General features: G+C 42.7%; 1 protein-coding gene across 1 annotated transcript in view; it reads left to right on the top strand.

Annotated features, from left to right (window-relative positions):
* dchs1b (dachsous cadherin-related 1b) overlaps positions 1-25,185 on the top strand; it is an 81,285-nt gene that overhangs the window by 12,278 nt on the left and 43,822 nt on the right. The window contains exons 2-4 of the mRNA XM_069146308.1: positions 1,760-2,605; positions 2,699-2,896; positions 3,008-3,781. Of these exons, the coding sequence (XP_069002409.1) occupies positions 1,778-2,605; positions 2,699-2,896; positions 3,008-3,781 (1,800 nt within the window). The 5' untranslated portion in view covers positions 1,760-1,777. The remainder of the gene's footprint in view (positions 1-1,759; positions 2,606-2,698; positions 2,897-3,007; positions 3,782-25,185) is intronic.

Raw genomic sequence — 25,185 nt, 5'->3', positions numbered from 1 at the left:
GCAAATACAGCAGCCGGCAGCAGGCTGGCTTTTCCTCTAGAGGTGGAGGACATTCCTAAACTTAACTGTCCAGATTATACATGCACTGTGGGAGTGATTGTCTGGGTGAATATGGCTGGCCAGCAAGGGCCAACACCCGCCACTGACAACTCACCTCCTGCCTGCTACTGGCCTTCTGCCTGTGTCACACATTTATAGTTTTTTTTTATAATCTCTACGAAGCGCTAGCTAACAGAGGCGGGAGTCATTCACATTCCAAAGAGTTTAGGTATTAATGTTCAGATCAATGCAGAAGGTTGTTAAAGCAGCATCCCTCTGGGTTTCAAAGCAAAATGAGTGAGCTATGTCTGGCCTGGATGGCTCTCCTCATTGCAGGATGTTTTGAAGAGTTATATGCTCAATAAATCTTCCCTTATAAATAAGCGAGGGACATGCATAAACAATTGCTCTCATTTTGAAAGTAATCTAAATATTTGCAGACCTCATCAAGGGGTACAATATGCATCTATCTCGTGAGAGTTCAGTTAAACTTGCTCGGTTAAACTTGCCAAAACGGTTATGAGAGTATTTCCAGAATTTTATGGTTGTGTGCGAAAGCATGCGTGTCAAACCTGGGTCAGTTGCCATTTGCAAATAATTATTGGTGTTTGTTTTAACTTGCTGGAAGTACCAGATGGTGGCTTTTGCTGCAGGTTAACTCACAGTGTCATGTGAGTTTTAGATAGCCTTTAAAACTCTTGTGATTAAGTTTCTTGCCGTCAATGTGTCGTACAATGACACATATCCAGGCACACCAGGAAAACCATAAACAAATCTGAGCAAGAAATGTTTGATTCTTCTGCAGGGATTTGTGGACAGTTACATATATATTAGATTATATATATATATAAAAAAAAAAAAAAAATATATATATATATCAGCCGCATAATATATATATATCTGTTCATGGTTATATCCAGTATATGACTGATAAGACTGATTTATCATTAACATGAGGAGGATATTATCTTTATGGATATGATTTAGAGTTTGGGAACATAAAGGCTAAGCTTACAGTCTTAAATGACTGACTTTCCCCATAAAGGCCCTGCTGAAGCTGCTATAGACTTACTTTCCCATGCATTCCATGTGTTTGTGCAAGCGTGTGTGTGTGTAAGAATTTGCCATTGTGATCGGCGGTGGATATATATAAAAAAAAAAAATCGCACAAAGGATCTTAATGCCTGTTTCAGTGTCTTTAATGCATTTTCCCTTGGGGTTTCAGTGTGATGTTCTGGACACTTTAAGATTTTCTCACCCTGTGAATATAAAATGTTATCCTGGAGATGAATATAGTTTATGATTCTGTCCTCAGTGTGGTTTAAGCTCATGTGGATCCTGGACAGACTTCCATTTTCATGCTCCTTCAAAGCTTCCTCATGCAGTTGAATAGTTCTTTCCAGAATGTTATATATATCCATTTTATGAGGAAAAAGCTGAAGTTCATCAGACATTATCTTTAATATAAGTTCTGGACTGTAAAAGTGTTAGCACGTTGTCATGCAAGGATTTTTAGATACATACTCCATTTTGGAAAAAAAATTACATTTTGTTTTCATTTTGTGCAAAGTGCACTAAGTGAATTTTTAAGATGTTTTCAAACAGAGAACGAAAAGGCTGTTCAATTGCTCAATTCACGTCATAAAATATATCTGTACTACTTGGTCGTCTTTTCTCCGGCTGATGTTTTTCTTCTTCTCTTTTGTTGTTGTTCTTTTAGGTGTAGCAGAACCCAGCCATGCCGATAACAAGTAAAGGGTCAAGACGGAGGGCTTGGATCAACGGATCCTGTGTGTGTTCAAGTCTCTGGCCACGGAAACCGCTCTTTTATTTTTGCATCATCCTTGTCCTGGTTCAGTCAACAACTGTTCTTGGAGCACTGGAACTCCAGCTGGATGAAGAGCAACCTGCAGGGACCATTGTTGGCGACATCAGCGCCGGGTTACCGCCTGGTGAAACTGCTAGTCTTTACTTCATCTCTGACCATGAGGGCACAGGTGTTGGCAGCGACCTCAACATCGAGGAGACCACGGGCATCATTACTACCGCACGCCGTCTGGATCGCGAGCAGAGGGACCACTACAGCTTCATCGCCGTGACAATGACAGGTATCACTATTGAGGTGTCAATCACTGTCAACGACATCAATGACCACGCACCCGTGTTCCCCAAAAAGAAAGTTACTCTCAAGATCCCTGAGCACACCGCGGTGGGGACAAGGTTTTCCCTGGAGCCCGCGACTGATGCAGACAAGGACCAGCTGACCACCCAAGGCTATGCTATTCGAGAGGGCAATGTAGGCCAGATATTCAAACTTGAGACTAAGAGAGGTGCTAACAAGGTGCTGTATCTAGACCTGGTGGTCAATGGACTGCTGGACAGAGAGAAACGCTCATTATACACCCTGGTCCTGGAGGCCTTTGATGGGGGCTCACCTAGAAGGATGGGCTCCATGACCCTGGACGTCACAGTGACTGACATCAACGATCATGCCCCGGTTTTTAATCAGAGCAGATACCACGCTATTATCTCTGAAAGTCTCCCACAAGGAAGTAGTATCTTGCAGGTTAGTCTTGTCTGTATTTGGGCATCAACTTGTTACTAAAACATTACCTCTTGCCTCCAGATTTACCAGTCGGTATTTGACTTGTCTTTGCAGGTGTTTGCGACAGATGAGGATGAAGGCGATAATGGTCTGGTGCTTTATGAAATCAACCGCCGTCAGAGTGACCCTGACCGTTACTTTGTCATTGATGTAAAGTCAGGGGTCATCACCCTGAATAGACCCCTGGACTATGAGCTGAAGAGGGTCCATGAACTCGTGGTCCAGGCCAGGGATAATGCCAGTCACCCTGAGGTAATGGCATTATGCCTATTTATTAAAAATATTAAGTTGTTCTCTAATGTGGCACAAATTGACTAGAGCACCAGGTCTGACATGAATCTTGCACCATTATTTTTTTCCCAGGTGACCAACGCCTTTGTGACCATTCATGTCCGTGACTACAATGACAACCAGCCCACCATGACCATCATCTTCCTCAGTGAGGATGGCTCTCCAAAAATCTCAGAAGGAGCCCAGCCGGGCCAGTACGTAGCTCGGATATCTGTCACTGACCCCGATTATGGAGAGTATGCCAACGTTAATGTGTCCCTTGAGGGGGGTGATGGGAAGTTTGCTCTGACAACCAAGGACAGCATCATTTACCTGATATATGTTGACGAGGTCTTGGACAGAGAGGAGCGGGATTCATATGAACTCAGGGTGATGGCCACAGACTCTGGCACACCTCCCCTCAGGGCAGAGTCCTCTTTCACCATCCAGGTGACTGATGTCAATGACAACCCGCCTCTGTTTGACCAGCAGGCATACAGACAAACCATACCTGAGGTTGTGTATCCTGGATCCTTCGTTCTTCAGGTCACTGCCAGGGACAAAGACCAGGGCCCCAATGGGGACGTGCGATATAGCCTACTAAAGGGCAAAAGCTCCCACTCTGATTGGTTTTTGATCGACCCAGTTACAGGTATCATTACCACTGCGACTGCTCTGGACTTTGAATCAGAGCCAGCTCCTAGTGTGACTGTGGTCGCGACGGATAGCGGCCGTCCGCCTCTGTCATCCACGGCGAAGGTGGACATTGTGCTGCAGGATGTAAATGACAACACCCCTGTGTTCTCCAGCAACTTCTATAATGCCTCCATTAAAGAGAACACCCCAGCTGGGACCTGCTTCTTAGAGGTAAGAGAAACCCCAACATTGAAAGCGTTCTCTCAGGCTTTCCGGTCCTCTTTCAGTCTTATTTTTTTTTTTATCTTTCTCTGTTTTCACTCTATTAGTCTTAAATTTGTAAGGGAACTGCTCTTTTTATCTTTCATAGTGCTAAGTCTTTTGCTGCATGTTGGCCACAATACTATTGTCCTACTTATGCAGCCAAAACCAAGTATTCACTGTCCCCCCTGTCCTCTCATCTTTTTATTCACTCTTTCTTTTTACTCACACTCTCCCCTTAAGCCCTCTTTGATTACTCCCTTGGCAAAAGCCTGATGTATACATCAGTGTAAAGCAGTCTAGAAATCAAAGTCACATCTGATGTGAAAATCTGTCTCATTCATTCTACTTCAGAAAAGGATGGTGAAGTTGGAAGAACTGACGCATTGTGATATGATTCATAAAGTCTGGGCTGTGAGTGGGAAAGTGCAGCCATCCAGTGTCTTCATTTAGAGAGGAAAGATTTCTAAAGCTGAGAGAAAAAAAAAAAGAAACTGAGAGAGAAAGGCAGGGAGGGAGACTTCACCTGAATTCCTGAAGCTACTGCGAGGAGATTTACTCCGTTCTGGGATGTCCTCTCTCTCACCTCGGAGGGTTGCCATGGTAACCAAGCCAGCAGCGTAGGGTGAGCCCTCGGTATCGGCGCACTATCTCGCTGCAGCTCGGCTGTCTTATTTTATCTAGATTCCAACAGGTCTTATATATAAGGAGGACCTCTCCTGAGAAATGAGAAAGGATAGCTGGCTGTTCGTCTTCCAGCAAAGGTCTTAACTTGGCATCACACACAGCTTAGAACAACTGTTTTTACAGGTTGGTTTTACCCCTCTGATGTGAAGTGGAGGAGAGTGAAGTAAAAGAAGCATTTCTCTTTCTCACTGTGTTTTAACAAAGCCTCCTGCCATAGAGCTAAAAAGTGCAGTTCAGTTCCAATAAAAAAGTTGTGGACCCCCAAACCATTCTGGAAGTAGATAAATAGTTGTATTTCACATTCTTGCAGGTTCACTTAACATGTATTTGGAAATCATGGCTGGTTGGTAGTCTGTGGAAACTGGCATATGGGCCTGCTCCTTAGGGACAACATGAGACGAGGGAAGTACGGGAAAGTAATTCAGAGTAATGATATGAGATGCAAATGAAATCAAATAGAGAAAGAGCGAGGAATTGACCTGTGGAAGAATTGAGAAAAGAAAAGAGGGAGGCCTGTCTTGTCTGTCTGAAATCTGTAATTTTCTGCCAGTTAGCCTGCTCTGTTGAATTATTATTATATCTCTCAACCAACTAAATGAACCCTCTGGACCTCCATTCCAGTTGTTGCAACAGTAATCAACTGTTCACTCGTTTTTCTAATCCTTGCCGGCAGTTATTCTGGCACTAGGTGCAGGCATAATCCCATGCCAGACATCACGGGTGGTTTTCCAGTATGCCAGACTGAGTGAATAAGGTTTGATTTGCTCATTCCGGCACGTTCCTCGAGGCTCGCTTCGACCGAGCCAAGATTCTGCAGGCACGAGTCTCCCCACAAGATTTGTGATCTTCAGTTTAATGGTAGTTGGTGTAAACTTTTTCTTCCTGGCTGTTGGAATACATGGCCACTCAGATAAGACACACACGCACGCAAATGTGTTAGACCTGACATCATAGCAGTGGATCTTGTTCCAGATTTGTTCTGTATTCTCCCTTCAACTGCCAACCTACTGAAGAGATTGTGGACCAATCTTACTCTGTGAATTGAAGAAATGGGTCAGCTGGTCCAGTTGGACTTAGTTTATATTTTAGTGTGATGTTATTTGCCACTGAATGATCCGGTTGTGAGATTTTTGTCACGTTCCTGACAGAGTCGAGACAAAGGCAGAATGTTCTCAGAATTGTACCAATATTTACAATAGATAGCAATCACTATTTGGATTTTGGAATTATTATACTGGACTGGCTGGCTAGGATTTTGGACACTTGTGTAAAACTGAGGGAAATCAGCCAACATTTAATATCTAAACAAGGAAATGTGTTATCAGAAGAAATGTATGAGGGACATATACGCAGTTTCGCTCAAACCAATCTTCCCTAAGTTCCAGGTTTCCTTTCTGTCATTTCTTTTTTCTTTTTCACCTATTTTATGTCAGTTTTTCTTCCCTATTTGCTCTGTCCCATTCTATGTAACTCTCTTTTGCTGTCTCTCACGTTTCACTTCCACGTAGACACACATATACAGTACATGTAATGTGTAGGAAGCGTCTTATCAGTTTGGCCACTGTAGTAATCTGTAATGTGCTGTACTGTTTATGTAGCCACGACACAAAGGAGTTATTTATTTCTTGGTTTCCCTGCTTTCCTCTTCCCCTACTTCCTTAAAGTATTTCCCAGGCATGAGAGGTTATAGGGCGTGTGTGTGTGTGTGCGTGTTTGTGTGTATGTCTGCGTGTGTGTGGGTGTGTATGGCGTGCATATCCATCGGAATCAGGTTTATAACCTGAGAAGGTAAAGGTCATGAGAATGTTGAGGATTATGGCTGGAAAGTTACAAGCATATTCAGAGTGGTGCCTGAACATCGTTTTAAACACTTTAATTTGCATGTGAAGGTTACTGAAATCATGTGATCCATGTGTGTCCTATCAGAGTGACTGCTACTGCTATTGAATTGATCTAATTACTGTCAGATCTCTTGCTCCTTTTCTTGGTCATAGTCAGTGTTTTTCATAGTCGAAGCATTTTTTTCCTCCTGTGTGGGTTGTGCCTTGCAGAGTCTGTCAAATCCAATGACATGCTGACTTTCAGCATAACCTGACTGCTGGGAACTCACTGCTAATCTCACGAGCAGTGACACGCACCCTGTGATCAAGGTTGAAATGCAGCACCAGCAGATGCAAAGCTAGCTGAAACATTGATTAAAGAATAAATCAAAATCAGTCCAAATGAAATTAAAGTAGACATAAAAGTGTAGATAGTTGTGGACGTCCGGGTTTTCATGCGTGCGTATATGTGCCTGTGCATGCCTGTCTGTCATACATCTGTGTTTGTCTACTTGTGTATACTGTTAAAGCCAAGACCTCACTTTCAGCAGGTGATGCATCTCTCTTGTGATGTTCAGCATGTGGTTTCCTGGTCAAGCCTGTTTAACAACACTCAATCATCTCGACAGACACGCAGATGTGCTCATCTGGGAGATGTACAAAGAGATGTGGAAAGGCTTGTTGCAGCTGTAGTTTAACAGTACAACAGTACCGCAATGTCTGTTGGTAGAATGTAAAATTTGAGGGCTTTAAAAGAGAGTAATATTCAGAATCGGAAAGAAAAAAAGGGAGGTAAATAAGTTGAAATGAGTACAACCTGGAAGATATGCAAGCCGCCCATAAAAGATGCATGTCTTTATGCCCCAGAGTGAGACAGATGATTTTGCTATCACCAGCTACAAGGATATAAGGACTATAAGGATAAAATGTGATATAAAAATATTCTGACCTGGTTCAAGACCGGTGCATCCAAAATAGAAATGGTTTAACCTCTGGGGAGCATTGATGTGCTTATCAGATTAGAGCCCCAGGTTTGGGGACCATGACCCTCCTTACAGATTGCATAACTTTGTCATGCACCAAACTGCTGGTCATGGGGAAATATTGACATGATGGAGGTGATTTCATTTCACTCCCACCAGTTGCATGTGGCCATATCTTTCTCTTGACTGACAGACTTACTTACTTACTGCGGAAGCCTTGCTGACAGTATGGGAAAGTCACACAAGAGCATGTGGGCATGGTGTGAAGGTGACTGAAATAGAGTAAAAACATACAGGAAGGAGACAGGTTTCTTTTGACAGGTGGAGTTATGTCCTCCTGAACCTCGCAAAAGTGCTTAGACAAACACAGCATGTCTGTCTGTCAGAGCAATCAGAGCTGTCAGAGCCCCTTTTGGTGTGAAGTCCAAAGTCAAGACCCCAAGGCTGAAGTCTATACGGCCTCTATAAGGAAATACTAATCATATTCAAAACATACACATGCATGCACACTGAGACTAATCGCATTTGTTAAACCAATAGCAACAGAGCAGGAGACATATGGTTACACACTGAAAGCAGGAAGGTATTCAACTTAAGCTTCCTGTAACATCGAACCAGTCTCCTGCTGGTGTCGTGCTGAATCTGGCCCCCATGGAAACCAGAGCCAGAACAAACCACAGCTTCCACTTGGAGCTCACACACTCCTCTCCAGCCCAGACTCACAACACACACTTTAGCTTTTATTAAGCTTGAAAAAGTGGCAGGAATATAAAATTTATTGTCCGCCTGATGTCTTTTTTCTTGCGTCCTCTCGTACAGTGGCAGCTGTGCTTTAATACGGTCCGGCGCTGTTGAAACTTTGTCTTGGGTGTTTTAATTAATCTGTCAGTGTGTTTAATTTGCCCGGATCAATGGGTGAGTGAAGAAAGGCTATATGTTAAAGCGATGGCTGTCACCACAAGCCTTAGTTGCATCCAACAGGTGATAAGCGATAACAAATGGTTGGGTTCACACACCGACAGACACCAGCGAGATTGAAAAATTCGGCGAATCGTTTCATGCTGTTAACAGCTGGCTCCTGTTCTGACATGCTTACTCTCTCTCTCTGGGACAGTATTTCTGTCTTTCTTCTGCTCTCTCTCACCAAATTACACGTCTCAGCTGCTGGTGATGTTGACAGGATGTGTGTGACAAGGGATCAGGATGGTGTGTTTGCTATGCGAACTATTCTCATAACATCCATCAGCGCCCACTCCAAATTCATCACCTGTTTGCTACTGGAAGCTCAGATGCCATGAAGAAAATCCCCTTTGGTTTTGTGCTTGTGCTCATAAAGTTTATACATAATGAGGTGGGCTTTATTTAGAACTTTAGAAGCTATAGACTGAAATATATTCATACCGGATGAATCGTCATGAAACTTCTCTGGAGGATCAGTCCTTCTGATTTCGGAGAGCCCCTGGGTTTTTATTTAGAGCCACTGTGAGATTGACATTTGTTACTTTAAATGTCTCAACAACTATAGGATAGACCATGAAATGTGATTCTACACATTCATGTGCCCCGTTGGACCAATCATAATAAGTTTGGTGATCTCCTGATTTTTTTTTTTTTTATATATATATCGGCTATAACTAAAGTGTCTCGAATTAACTCTCCGTCATCTGTGTAAATTGCACACAGCACCTCTCTCAATTTAGAGACAGTATTGATCCTGCATCAGTGTGATGTTACAGCTGTTTAGTAAAGTCAATTAAAAGGAACAATTTTATATGTTTGCTTATTCAGCATGAGACAGTTGTATGCAAATCGGAAATGCTGCAATACTGAGATAGATGAAGCTGAGCTCCAGCTGGGTGAGATGTTGACGTCAGGAGGTGTATCTCAGCTCTGGTGAGCTCCAGCCCATTTCAACTCCAGCTAATGTCCATGCAGAAGCAAACCCGTAATCTAGAAAACTTGATTTGCTCATGTAGCTGGCAGGCAATTTTAGGTAGTAGGCGCCATCTTTGAGTGTGTTATTCAGTTGTCCCTACAAAGTACATCCATAGGCTGAGCTGCAAACAGATCCGTTGCTCTTCTTCTGTTGTGTTTATGACTGAGGAGCCTCTCAAGCTGTATTTGCTGCGCCCAATGGTTGATATGAATGTTGGAACAGAACTCTTGGATCTAAATAAATAAAACACATGCCGTTACCTCCAGCACAAAACTACCAAGAGTATAACCTATGAGTCTTTATTTCTTTGATGGAGGCACCAGTTCAGAGCCTGATTTTAACAATAACACTCTCTCCGCCAGAATAGTTTCACTGCATCAGCTTCAAAATGTTCCGCTCTTATCAGAGAGCTTTCATTTTGAACATTTTTCAGCTCTTTGGTGTTTTTTTTTTTTTTTTTCAAAAGCATTAGTTTGGTTCCATATCACAAGGTGTTGGCATATGCTGTGTTTTAAACCTATCAGAGTGTTCATTCATGTGCGATCCGACTAGCCGATGCCTCTGTGGAGGGGTTGGCCTCATGCCTCATTAAGCCCAATACTCTGTACCATATGGCAGTGAGGGCTTTTCTTCTTTCACTCCCTTTTTTCTGTCTCTCTCCAGTCTGACTGCCTTCTCTTCCATTTCTTCATCTCATCTGGTATTGAGTATCTCACTTTCCATTCTTTTTTTCTTTTGTTTTTACTTCATGTCTCATGGGCTTTTACCCTCATGGCTGTTCTATCAAGTATGGAAAATATTTCTTCCTTGGACTCTGCTGCTGTCCTGTTGCACAACACTAGAGCTATAAGCACTTAAGCATGGATTTTATTCTGAAAGTAAAATATGATTATAATCAAACGGGCCCAAAAATGATCTAAATGCATTCATGCATCACTCCACTTGTCCTTCTAAAGGAAAAGTTGGGCTGAAACTGACAGTTATTTTTTAGTATTGATCAAGCAGTTTCTCTGATAAAAAGTAAAGCAGCAAGTCTTGTCCACCAAATGTTTGACATTTTGGATTGATAAATGACTTACATGATTAATTGATTATGACAATTGTGGAATAGTGGTTTTCAGCTGTGATTTAACACAAACTTTTGGGACAACTGTAGATCTGACCGAGAAACACTATTTGGTTTTCAGCTGATCTTGAACATCCGAGCCCCAAATTCCTGAATATCCACAGATTTCTCAACTCAGAAATGGATAACTGGGGAAAGGTAATGAATTAGTGAAATGCAAAGCTCTTCTTTAGTGCACTCTGTCTGAAATTGACAATGTGGACACTTTCAGCTTTAGCAAGAAAACAGTCGAGATAGCTCTCCTTGTTGGTGGAACACACCGATATCAAACAGCTGCAGACACAGACTCCTCCAAACAGAGTGCACGACACAACTGTAGCATCACACACATACACACATCTTCTGTCTCTTTCCTGCATATCTCTCTCTTCCAGCTCTCCTGGATGGCTTTTGCTTTGTGTTTCTTTTCAAACGTATCTGCTGCCCAGACGTCCTCTAGCTCTGTCTGAGCATCCATTGTGTCACTGTCTCATCTCTTATCACTACTATTCTCCATCTCTCTCCTACACCAAAGTCAGAGAGTGGAAGGAACAAACATACATACACAGAGTCACTGTCATACACACAGACGCACACACACTTACACACACACAAAATAAGCACGTACACACTGCACGCGAGCAGCAGGTGATCCTGAGGCTCTCTGCAGTTCATTAGGTCACATTAATCTAATTTCATGACACACGGAGTTAAGTAGGTGTAAATTAGCATGCTTCCTGTATTTCTCTATGCTGTATTTGCTTTGGGAGGGGTTCTGCAGTTTGGGACAGCAGGTGGTCAAAAACTTAAGGGTGAAGGGCGGCGTAAGCGCTTGTTTCCCAGTGTATCAGTTTCAGTCATTTCGGCTTTACAGAGGGATAGATTTTAGATTTGAAGTCACAGTTGGGTGTGACCGTGATTCCTCTCTGTGACGGCTGAGTTTGTGTCTCAGTGTGGTGAAAGATATGAATGATTGAAGTTGTTTAAAAAAAAAAAATGTCGTCTGACATGACTTGAAGTTGTTGTTTGTGTGTGTTTGTGTCGTAGCAGCAGCCTCGTCGCTGTTATCTCCCTGACTCTGCTCATCTAGTGTTGTGTCTGTGTCCCAGCTCTCTCCACACTATTTATTTTCCTCTCGGAGGTCAATGACAGTCCAGCGACAGATATTTGTTTTCTCAAATGAATCATCCATTTAATCATTTCACTTGTCCCCTCCTACTTCCTACTCACTTCAGGAACTCGAATGTGAAAGATGCTGAGAGTGGAGGGGAGGGGGGACATTAGTGTTCCTGATCTGGTGTTGCGTTAATGGTGCCAAAAGACACAATATTAAACAACCTGACTGATTTTGCTCTGTCTGTATGAGATCACAAAAATGGCAGTGACCAGTAAAAGGTATTTTATGTTCAATATGGTCCACATCACGTCTCGCGCTTTCTTTACATTTCCCAGATGCATTTCTGTCATGCGTGCACCTCATATTGTCTTTTCTTTGGACTTCAGCTTTTATAAGGATAGTTCTCACCGTGAGATGTCTATTAAAGGTTAGAGCAACATCAAAAAGAGGGAAAGAAAGTTTCCACTCCCCTATAGTGGAATCTTTTACAAGAGATCTTTTACTACTTCTCACCTGCCCACTCTAACCTCTGCTGCTGCCTTTTTCCTCCCACTTTTTGGGGGTTTCTGTCTGGTGTACTGGAGTACTGAAGTGGGATACTCCACTATACGCACACATTGTACTGATATTTGTGATTAGATAATACCAGATATTGATGTTTAAACTGAAATAAATGCACATACAGACATGAAAAGAAGCACATAATAAAGCCGTGGTGCATGTGCTTTAAGGAAAGACACCACAGTAAGTAGGAGACTTATTTCCACTGTGGGCCTCCGTACATGTGAGCATGCATGTGTGTTTGTGGTTGCTGGCTGCGGTCTGTCGGACGGGGTTGGAAGGCCTACAGGAGTGGAAATAACTCGACTGTTTGCATGGGCAACTGCTGTGATTTGTTTCGATGAACTATACAAATCTTTGACTGCAAGGGTGATGGGACGAAAATGAATGAAAGAGTGATGACAACTAATGGAGAGAGGATCAGAGAGGGATAAAAAGGTTGGAACAGAAAATCAATAAACACAAGAAAATTTGATTTATAAAGTTAGATTTTTGAATTGTTTTCCATCAGCAGCAGAAGTCCCGTGTTTAGACTCGGGTCTTAAAGTTCCACTGCAGCTTTGCCTTCTGGACTCAGTGAACCCATCAATGTGGGACAAAAATAATACTAATTTAAAAAGCAGCCTGGACATGAGAAATAAAGCTGAATGTATTTTTTCCTGTTAAATGAACATCTAGCACAGTGTGGATTGGGCTTTTATAGAGTTCTCATTGTGCTTAATGCAGTCTTGTTTATCTCTAAATTCATACCTGTTGGGCTACAGTCTAATTTATCGATAATTTCAGCACAAATAGCCATCATATTGTTTACAATAAACACTCAATATAACAATTTTCACAGACATCAACACTAATAATATACCTATAAATTCATATACTTCAGTTTACCATTCATCAATAATGGTTTAGATTAAAAACTTGAATTTCAACATGTTCACCAAGACATAATTGTAAATTTAGTTTCAAGCCACATTGCAGCTGCTTCAGGGTGGTCTGCCTTTTTTATATCAACCGACCATACCGTAACTTGTTATTACGGAAAAGGGATTCTTCATCTCTCCTGTTACTGTACCTTTCAGTATCCTCGTCCTGCAATCCATACACAGTCCAGCTCGTACAAGGTCTATGACAGAAGTCAGCTCACGTAGATAGGAGATAGTCTTGGAGTTGTGTGACGACTCCAAGATGAATCACTCTGACATGAAACAGTAGTTGCTATGCGATGTTTTAACCTCACACTGAGTACATTTACAGGCATTTGGCTTTGGTGATAGGTGCCAGCTGAGGTTAGGTAAATCCTCTGATTTGGCCTGTGTTTTGTCTTGCTGCTGTAAGTGATTTAAATTTTACAGTAAGGATGTGTCAGATTTAATGTCAATTTAGGAGAACCAACATTTCTGGTGCATAGGGCCCAAATTCAGTCTTGTGGTTTTGGATCAGATTTATTGTGGCCAAACACACCCTGGTGTGCAGTTTAGGAAGTTCTTTATACTGCTTGGAATAAATCTCTCAGTTTTGAAATAACATGTCCGTCTTGAAGAATTTAGCTGTAAAAATTCTACCAGCTGATCTGTTCATGTCAAGGTGCACTATCGTAAGAGGAAAAAGGCAAAAGAGGTGCACATTTCCAGGCACACACAAACTACTGTAAAAGACCCGTTGCTTGAAGACGCTGCTCTGTTCCTGTGAAAAGGATCAAAGGAAATGACAACAGGAAAAGAAGCAGGGAGCTGCACCCGCCGTCGTTTAATGTCAACATCTGGTGTCCTAGCTGCTGTCACTCACCACAGCTTAATGTTTTCACATCACGGCTCAGCAGAGCGGGACTGTTGTGGCAAGCGGGAGCAGTTGGTTGGTTGGAGGATAAAAAAAGGGATACATTTTTTGTATTTAATCTGATGTCCCACTCATCTATTTTCGCACTGAAAGGAAGACAAATGGTTTTGGTCGTCAGGAAGGAGCCAGACGAGCCAGTTAGTGTATATTTTGTTTGCAAAATTCATGCAGCAAATACCTTCCAAAGACCTACATTATCTAGAGCTATTGAATGCAATGGTTGAGGCACAAACTATGCACAAGAAACACCCAAACTGTAGTTGCATTTCTACATGATTATATAAACCATTTTTCTCCAGACTGGACTCTTAATGGATGTATTGGTGATGCAGTTTGTCTCTGTAGGCGCAGATACTGGTGAGTTGGCTGACCTTCCCACTCTCTGTTGGGGCATATCAATTTAGAAAGCTGGAATTGATTGCTGATGCTGTCAAGTTGTGTTCACACTCAAACACACATACAGACACATGCACACGTTTACACCCGTGCATACATGCTTCCCGGCAAACACGGACACGTGCAAACACCCACACCGCTGGCAGGCTGCAGAGAGTATTTTGTGCCCCGCTCCAGGGGACGATTACAGAGGAGCTGCTTGATTGCAAGGATCTCGGAGCGCCAGATCAGCTGCTCTAATACCGGATACAACGGCTAATGTGAATCCATCGACGGGTATTTTCTCCTCTCAAGCCCTTTGTTTCTTATCTGAAGAACGGTTCTTTCAAGTCGTGCAGATGGGGAAACTAAGATCACAGAAAGTGCAGAACAGATGATACTGCTTAGTCCGTGAATAACATACATGTAACGAAATATGCACTTTACACTGCAATGAAGTGTGCAATGCCGGTAATTGCTTGCAAGAGTCTGATTTTGACTGATACAAATCATGACTGCTTTACCATGTAATACCATCATATTAATTGCATGCAATGATCAGATGATCCCTGTGAAGTTATATGTGGCAGTAAAAAAAACGTACACAAGTGAACAGAAAGCTTTTGTACATGACATGGACTGCAGCTGACGGGTAATTTCATGTTCATATAGTTGAAAAAAAACAAACATATATGCAGCTTTTATATTCTCTTGCTCCACATCATTTATTTTAATTAGCCCACAGTTTCCTCACTTGTTTGAATGATATAGTAGATGTAAAAAGTCCTATATATTGTGCTATGTATTGGAATTATAGGTCACATTGTAATTACAGCACATTCACACTGAATATAGATTGATGCTGCAGGAAACTGAGGTCAGTATACCAAGAGGTGCTATGGCAGACCATTAAGAGGTTTCCTGAAGGGTTTCTTCCACCACGCGGACCTAGTTAGTCCAAATATTCATAATCACATTAAAAAAAAATCCCTCTGGACTTTGTGGATCTATGTTACTTTTTAAAATGTACAAGGAATTTAATGGTCTTGCGTGAATACCTTAATATATCATAATGAAGAGCTGAAGGTGCTGAATATACAGATGATTCACTGCGAGGAAATGAAGGGCTCGGCAAAGACCACAGCTCAGCAAATTTTAGGCAGCGAGTGAGGGTACAAAAAAGACTGATGAAAAGGATGGCTGGTGTGAAAGCATGAATGCAGGATGCAGCCGAGGTGCTGATGGTTACCATGACAATGAGAGACGTAGAGGGGGGACAGGAGAGGTGGGGCTGAGCCAATTCATCACCATTTCTCGTGTGTGTGTGTGTGTGTGTGTGTGTGTGTGTGTGTGTGTGTGTGTGTGTGTGTGTGTGTGTGTATATAAGTGTGTAAGCGTACGAGCGTTTGTGTGCATGGCTTCACCTCTATCTGTTTGAGTTCGCCCTTGAAACAGGCTATTTCTCTCCTGCTTACCTTGCTCTCACACACATTTAAGTGCCTATTTATAAAATAAATAAATAAAATAAAGTAGAGCAGTGCAGTGGAGAATTGGATGTGGAGCAGACTGGGCACACCAGCCGAGGCAGTTGTTCAACACAACAAAGGGAGTAAAAGAAGACAATTATTTCCTTCATGGTCTTGTTGACATTCAAACAGCCTGTCACTCTCTTCAGTGTTTATATGATTGTTTTCTACAAATGCAGACTGCAAATGGTATCACAAGATGCCACAAGGCTGCACTACATGCTATTGATTAGACGATGATAGCTGCAATGAGGACTGTATCTGTCTTTGCAAATTAGATGAGAATGAGTGCAGATTGGACTTTGTGTGTGAGTGTGTGTGTGTGTGTGTGTGTGTTTGTAGGGAGGAATCTTCCACCCAAAGATATTTTTCATTGCTGTCAGGGGGAGAGTGGGGTCATGTTATTGTAACTGGGCACAGAGAGGAGCAGGCAGACAGTCTACATTTGAACACTCACCCACGTGAAGGATGACTGCCATTACTTCATACTGATAGCATGTGTATGCGTGTGGTGGGGGGAAGCGTGATGGTTTTCAAAGGGTTGGAGCCATCGTTCAGTGGTAACCATGGTAACAGGACTCTCTGGACCATAGGGAATAAAGAGAGGGGAGGAAAGGGAGAGAGGGGGGATAGAAGGAATTATGGGGAGTGGGGTTGGCGTCTGTATCTCATGATAAGCTTTGATGGAGATTTTGTCCTTATCGAACCAAACTGGGAAAGAAATTGAATCAGGTTTTATTTATCTGGCCACATGATGAAAGACTTCACAAAGACTGATAATTAATTGATACAAAGTCAATGAACAATGAATTTTTTTTTTTTTTCATTTTGGTGTCATTCGTTAAAGTCACTCCTTCTTATTAGTTTTCTGGCAGTCCATCTGGATATATTCCCATCATTAATTAGAAAATAAGCTTCAGAAAGCCACGTTTTTTGGGGCGTGTCTGTTTGACTGACAGGTCTATGGTGCAGTCAGGTTTCAGCCATCAGTGGGCGGGGAAAAGTGTCGTCAGGTTCCCGATCCAATCCAGTCGGATCCACCGCTTGCTCCACCCCAGCTCACCCAAATATGGCCACTTCTGGCTCCAAAACGTTTTGAACTAGCAAGATGGTGAAGACCAACATCCGAATTCAAGGCCTCACAAAGGCAGTTCAATGGGTGTTGTCATGGTTGGTTGCCAGTTGTATCTAACACACGTAAAGATAAAAGAAGTCACTACAGATTAGTTTGCAGTTTTCCGTACCTTCAAACATGCAAAAATGTGCCCCAGTCAGTACCTACATTAGAATTAAATGCAGTTGTTTCAGAAATAGCCAAACTTTCTTTAACTGCTCCTGTAGGACCCTATAAGTGGGCTACACAACTGGATTATTCAGGCCAGAAGAACTATAAACTTCTTTTTTTTTTTTACCTCTTACCAAACAGGCTTTAATCTGGCACTGCTTTCCTCATGTAGGAAATGTTTTGTGTGGATGTGTGTGCATAATTTCATGCACACTTGCTCGACAGATAGTGTGTATGTGTATGAGTCAGCGCTCAGCTTGCTTTTCCAACACCTGAAGTGTAACATAATGCGAGGTTAATGATCCTCAGCCAGCTGAAAAGAAACGCAGCGCACCGGGTTTATTTGCATCACCTTTAAATCCCTGTGGTCTGTTGCTGCTTTGAAGTAAACTGAAGTAATGCGTAGCCTGTTTTCCACAACTGTAAGTACTCCATGCGTGAGCCAGATTGACTGGCACAGCAGTAGCACAGGTCTAATGGTTTGAATTAGCAGAAAAGTAAATTTAAGTTCATTCTGTTCTTGCCTGCTATTATTCACAGCTTCTTTTATTTTCTTGCTTATCTAAACTGACAGCTCAGGTTTACTCCAGATTTTCACGCTTCTGCATCCACAATACTTCCAGTTCTGTCTCTTTCAATTCAGTAAAGAAGCCTGATAAGCACACACACACACACACACACACACACACACACACACACACACACACACACACACACACACACACACACACACACACACACACACACACACACATCCAGTATACACAGCTTCCAACTGTGGCTCTTAATGGACCCCTTTGTTTTCTTAATTGTCAAATTAAACATGTCACTCTTTCTGAATGGGACATACATATGCCAGCTGCCAGCTCATCCAATGAAAAAAGGGGGGTGTTTATCCCTCATTCATTAACTACACGAGCCCCCTTCCCCCCTAAAACTACTTGAACATGCTAGAAAAGTCTCTCTTTTCGCACACACACATAGTGCATCCACACACTTCCAATGAGGAGAGGATGAGGAAAACTCGGTGCAATCTTTTGTCTGTCACAGAGTGAGGCTGGATGGACGACCCCCTCATCTGGTAACAATCACCGCACAGGCTGCCTCAGTATCTTGCCTGTGTGTGTCTAAGCATGTGTAGTACTCGTGAACATGTAGATGTTAGGACAAGCATGTGTACGCGTGTGTGTGTGTGTGTGTGTGTGTGTGTGTGTGTGTGTGTGTGTGTGTGTGTGTGTGTGTGTGTGTGTTTATGTGTGTGTTTCTACTCCCAGAGTGCTACTAGAAAAGCCCCATCCATCCCAAGCGTGTCTGTGAAATATGAAGGAGGAGGAGGGAGCAGCTTCCAAGATGGAAAACTACAACATGGAATAGAGTGGACTCTTTCTTTTCTTTCTTTTTTTTTCTGTGGGCGATTATTCTTTTATATTTATTTGCCCAGCGAACGCCCTGTTCTCGGTCCAATCACGCATCCTCCATTTTACACATTAGTCTGGCCTTTCTCCCAGCTGCCTCTCTTTCATATTGGAGTGGATGTGGACCCTGTAGCTTTGTCCAGGCTGCCCACTGCTTCATACAATGCACACCTATATTTCACGCCGCAGGAACAATTCTCTTGCTTGTTCCCTTGATGAATGCTGCGAAATATTTTGGGGAGGAAGGATCACTTAGCTTAATTAATGCCCCCCCCCCGCTTCAAGGCCCTGAAGACACATAATTAAGGCTCCAAATTCAGAACTGTCTTTATTGGTTTAGGATTCAAAAGAGCGAGGACTTGAACCTTGGCTTGAAGTCCAATCAGTGGCTTATTTAGTATTTCTGACACAGGTGTTCTCAATGGGAACGATTTTGGACGGTGTTAAAGACAATCTTGAATTAAAATGGATATATGTCATAGATGAGTGAACCATAGCCTTCATTTATACTAAAAACAAAACAGGTTTTCTTATTTTTGGAGGAACGATTTCCATTTTCTTAAACACCCTTATTTACATCATCTCTTTTTGGTTTCAGCCAAGGCTCCAACTCCACTCAGCCTGTGTGTAATAAAGTGAGTTGGCTTCTTCTTCCGTGCTGTCATTTCATTTGATTTAGAGGGCTACACTCAGGTCTTCATTTTCACAAGGTCAGATTTGATGAATAAGACGTCTTCTGGCACGGCTCTCTGGGCGTCTGAGGATGCACGTGTGTGAGTGAGCTTTGCTTCGCTCTCATTTGACTTACATCACCGTGGCATGATATACACCAGAGAGCACATTTTTGGCTGAAATTCTAAACAAGATGCATTGAGTCGCCAGGGTAGCAGATAAAATGATGCCTGAGTCTCTTCAGGAGGAGTGTTACAAAAAAGAGGCTGGAATTCTGATCCTCTTCAAGTGGAAAGTCTAACTTTGAGGTTTTAAAATATTCAACCAGGATGAAAAGCCTACACTTACACACACAAAATAGAGAAAGAAAGGAAGACTGAGAGACCAAAATCAGATGGACAGGCATGCAGATGGCCCGGCAAACAGGCTCATTTTCAGCTATACACACACGATTTCATGGCTTTTCTGTCTCAATATCTCCGGATACGAGGTTAACGCAGTGCTGGTGGTCTGCATGGAGTTAGCGTGCTGAGTGTTCCATTAATCCTGCGCTGCTGCACGTTGCCCACTCCAACACACACACACACACACACACACACACACACACACACACACACACACACACACACACACACACACACACACACACACACACACTGGACATCCAACAGAGATCTCCAGCCAAGATAGAGGAGAGCTGTGGCAATTACACACCTAATAAATCAGTCATTCACTCATTTTTGTATGTATGCTCTCACTGTGCACCCTCTCCCTCTACCCCGGTCACTGCTGACCTCTATATACACATTTATACACATACAGATACACATGTGCAAGCAGGCTTACAAATGTAGAGGATTGTATAATCACGCTCATTCAGAGGTCACCTTGGCTGGAGTTTGCACGCATAAAACAAACACGCACGCAATTATTTCATTGCTGACAGCTGGCTTATGGAGTGACTCCACAGTTCAGGCTGCTTCGTTGGTCTGAGTTGTCCCCAGGCTGAGGCAGCTCCTCTGGATTCCATTGTTGGGTGGAACGATGGAGGACCAGGTATCTGAGACTTGGATCAGCGGTGTAAACATACTAGCTGGTTTAGCCATCAGTCTCGCACTTTTTGGAAGCCAACAGTAGAGGAGGGGCTTTTCCCCCTGTGTCCTACTCTAAGCCAGAGCTGGGCAAAATGGCTGTGTCAGATGTACTGGGGTTTCTCAGGTGTGAGAGGCAAAGGCACATTTACGTCTCAACACCTGTGACAGAATTACAGCTGACAGTTCCATCCTTGGGGCTTAGCCTCAGCTTCCACCCATATTCATATTCATGTTGGACAAACAGGGACTTTCTCCAGTATGAAATATTTGAAGGAATGCAGAGAAAAGTTTGGAGTGACATGCAGTTGCCAGGTCAATCCAAAGGAGCACAAAACCTGTCTTGCATTGGTTATGACCAATAGGGTGTAGCATATAAGATATCCTGCTGACATCAGATGGAAGTAGAGTTAGCTAGATATTTGATCAGATATTAGGATTGGCATTGTATGGAAAAGTATTTAGAGATTTAACGCCTGCAGTGTGTAAGGGTAGGCAGCAATCCAAGTAAATACAGTAAAGAGATGGAGCCAGATTGAATTTTTTTTTTTAATATTATACATATGGCTATTCATTTCATGTCATCACAAGTGGAATGGATTTTACTGTTCAGTGAAACTACTTTGGTTGACGGCTGGTTTTGTATTTGTTTCCCAATTGTTGTTTTGGTCCCTGGCTTAATCCTCATATATATGAAGGTGGCTTATTGTGTGCACACCGAGAAAAAGTTGTTTAAGCCCATTACACATGGACACCAAATGTAGAAGCTTTGGAATCAGAAGAGGAGATAACAGTTTGTAAAAACAAATACTTCTTATATAATCTGTTATTATTCTAATTTCCAGGGCCTATTAGACTGGTTAGAGACTGGCCACATATGATTTTAGGCCATTCAAGCAACTTTATGGTGTCTGATCCCCAGTTTGGGAACCACTGCTCCAGGCTTACCGGCACCTGAAAGAGACAGGAGTCAGGTTTAGGAGTTAGGAGTCAGGGTTGGTTAGCCAGCAGACCACAGAGTCAGGACAGAGGTAATGTGAGATGCAGGCTATAGAAGACCTATGGAAACGAGAAGACGTCCGTTTATAGTTCAGCTATGGAGATTTAATCTGCGCTATTAAATTGGCCGGCGGCGTCCCTCTGCTGGTCCTCTCTTATGGGAATTTTCAAAGGGAACTATTACTGTGATTTACTGTGGACGGCTCTCAAATAGTCCACGCTCCCTGTCTGCGTCTCCGGATCTGTTCTTTTTCCTCTTTTTGCTCTTCTTCACTTTGTCTTTTTGGACCTGTGCATCAAGCCAGACATGCGCGTGCAAGTGTTCAATACTGAAACCACCATTTACAGTACAGTGTGTGGTGTGTTTACACAAGCAGTAAACCCCAGAGTCCATGTGTACACACATGGGTTTCTGTAGCATTTCCCCCAAGGGTCTCTGAGGTTAAGGTCAGAATCTCATGTAATCCACCCCTCCCAGTGTTTAACATCAGTCCCCCTCTCAGTTTTACTCCAATGTCCCGATCGGTTACAGCTACTATAATCATACGAGTTGCCCCACCTCTTCAACACCCCCACACTCCCTTCTCACCTCATCTCCTAAAACGTTTTTGGTCACGGTAAAGTTGGCAGTCGCACAGTTGCTTGCCTGATTTCTCTGTGATGACCTGGACAGGAGTGTGGCTGAACACTGGTTGCATATCAACTAAAGGTGCCGAATATCCGCAGTGGCACTGGTGGTACTCCACTCCTTTGAATTGTGATCATTTTCTGTGCATCAATGGCTTATTTTTCAAGGAGATTTGTTTTCCTTTTAAAGTGATTTTTGCCGTCTCTTCGTCATTCTTTTCTTTTGCTTTGCACACTTGGAAGCAATCACACAGCCACACGAACACTCCCACATGTTCCATCACCCCGTGTTACTGCTCGTGTATTGAGTGGTGGGAAAAAGTGAATTATCAACAATGATCTCAGCACTGTAGCACCGTATTCTCCATCTGGCATACAGTTTAATACCAACCGCCTCCAGGGTGAGTCAGCTGTGAGGAAATTAGTCTAATCGCTGGTTTAAATTTGCAGCAACTAACTGCTGCAGTGACCTGGAGGACAGAAGAAGGGACAAAGAGGAGGAGAGGAGGGGACTCTGATGGAAAAACTAATTGAGCCAGAGAGTGCTTGCAAATTAATATTCTCCTGCTTTCTTTGGTCTTTGTGTCACCCCTCATGTCAATGTTTGTCTGTCCGTCTCATCCCCTCAATCTTCTCTCCCCTAAGGGATAGATTTAGCAGATGTATGTAAATATCCACGTGTGTGTCTGGTTTACACATCTTTCTGATTGGGTTAAGGCCTGGGCCCAGGGGCAGCGACTGGGGTAAGAGCTGGGTCTGAGGTCCGCTACTCACACGAGGTGGTGAGTTGGGACCTCAAGCCATCTGTCAGTCCTGTCTCTCTCACATGGTGCACACACAAAGATACAGAAGGAAAGCGAAAGCAACTCAGGACCAAACTCCTGTTACATAATGCTGCAATTTACTGGAAAAAAGTTTGAATCTCGAGATTGATCTACTTCTTGGATTGAAACATTACACAGTAATTTATGCACTGATTAGGTTTCATGGTCAAAATGCCTGTCTTAACTCATTTTGTAGTTGATGTCGTGCATTGACATCAGTGAAAGTTTTACACTGTAAGGTACAAGGATTTGGCTTTTGTCCGTCATCGGAGTGATGAAGCATAAGATGAACTTGTGGTACACCGAGCGCAGCGGCGTTGAGTAATTAATGGGGCAAAAAGTGAAAAAATTGAGCAAAAAGGAGAAAGTAAATTCACAACTAGAACAGGGCTTTCGTCACTTTGGACAAAGGGTCTCACGTTCTTTGAGAAAACTAACAACATGTGCTTGTGTTTCTGTGTTCCTGCTGGAGGTCGTCACAGGGTCGTGCAGGTTACGAGCGTTGTTGCAACGTCCATAGATCGGGAAATGTGGAATGTGAGGGCTCGGACATGAGCAGCAAAATGGGATGGACACTCACATCTCCACTCATTCAGTCATTTTGGCCCAAACTCCCCAGATTAAATGAAAATTCTAGTTTAGTACAATTTGGGTGTTTTGTTCATAGTTGTATTGCTAGTCTTTGGTGTATCACTGTTCATCACATGACATGTCATAACAGAAATGATGGCTAAAACTACAACAAAACACGATCCAAGTTGTGATAAACCAGAAGTTTCCTTGAAAAAGTAAAATTTGAATCTCCTGATTTTCCTCTACCTGGCCTCCTGCTGTGTGCAGGTCAGTTTCCTTTGTCATAAACACAGCATATCATGTTACCCCCTGTCATAAAGTTAGGCTCACATTCGGGTACAACTTCCATTCATTAATGCCCAGTTGTCATTTAACACCCGTAGTAACCTGAGGTCAGCTCTGCTGCTACACAACATGGCTGCATATACGTTTACCTGAAGTAAATGGATGTGCAGTTCGTACAGCATGTGTAGGAGCAGGCGTGTTTGATTTTGACTTCATTTGGTGTATATACTCTTAAGTAAATCATGTAGAGCCCGAGGTGAGTGGAGTGTTTGTAAGTGTGTGGGAGAAGGGGGAACAGGAGTGGTTCAAGGTAATCTCTCATGTCAGCAGTTAGTCAGAGTTTGAGCTATGTAATGGTAATATGTAAACAATTTATACATAATCTCCTGGAGTCTGTTTACGTGTATTTCTCCTGTGAGGACAGATAACTTAACCAATGATTGCCTATGACAGAGACAAGTATTATTGATGAGACGCTGAAAGACGCACCACATTGATGAGATGCTGAAAATGAAATGCAGTTTATCTTGTTATCAGGGATTCAATTGAGTTAAACATCACTAAACACTAATAAACATTTTCAGGCTCTCTTCCCCTGTGTCTCTTTCTCTCGTCATACAAACACTGGTGTAGAGTGACTGATAGAGTAGTTTATAATGCTGCCTGGCTCTCTAGCATTACCCCCCTCCTCCTTCTCATCCACACACATACACTCACACACACACATACAATCCTTCCTTTATCCTATAAGATTGGGTTTCACTCTGTTGCTTCAATATTTTATGCCCCTTGTAGCATCAGTTCTAAAACATTTACAGGCCTATTGATCATGTGCTGGTATGAAGGAGCTGTTTCGAAGACCACCCTCCAAAAACTAGACAGGAGGCCTCAAAGAACCGGAACTGGATGTTTATATTATATCTCCGACTGCTGTGGGCTTTGTCTGTGTTATTCAGAGTTCATGTACATCACAGTGTGTATAAGTCCAGCTCTACCCTTGGCAAGTCAAGTACCAGGATTATTCCCCATCTCTCTAAACTTAACCTCTCTGGAAATCATTATGTGAAGTTGCCCTTCCTTCAAATAATTTTTCCCCTGCTAAGTTCTGATAACAAGTCAACCAGTGTAGTGTCTTCCAGGCTTTGTGTTGCCTATAAGCTGGCAGGAGGAAGTATACTTTCAATGTTTTCTGGCAGGAAAATTAAGCATCCTTACTGTGCCCTGAGAGATTGATGGCACAGAAACAGAGTGCAGTCTCTACCTGGGCGGAATAGTTTGTTTCAAACTTCAAAATCAGATCTGATGAAATCAAAGTTTTGATCTGTGTGTGTCGTTCCGTCACTTGTAGGCTCCATGCTGATCGGGGGTCTTTGATTAGAAATTTTCAAAGCTGTGGAGGATCAGTCCTCAAACAACCTTGCAGTTTCCCTGAATAAATGACTGAGGAGCCCAAGAACATCACACACAGGGAGAGGCTGTTGTTTATTATGCTTTGTCTTATCAACAGAGCCATCAAATCATTTTGTGATGGGGATGTGGATCTCATAGAAAGTGAAGGATACAAGCGAACATTGCGTTTGGTTTATATTATCCATTCAACTTCCATGCTTTCTTTGAATAACAAGAACAAGGGGGATCAGAGGAAAAAAAACAGCTG

This window comes from Embiotoca jacksoni, unplaced genomic scaffold (genome assembly GCF_022577435.1).
Source record: "Embiotoca jacksoni isolate LCO1_2020_lvr unplaced genomic scaffold, fEmbJac1.0.p SCAF_13, whole genome shotgun sequence".
Lineage (NCBI taxonomy): Eukaryota > Metazoa > Chordata > Actinopteri > Embiotocidae > Embiotoca > Embiotoca jacksoni.
The sequence above is the reverse complement of the archived record's forward strand: the minus strand, read 5'-3'. Positions and strand labels throughout refer to the sequence as shown.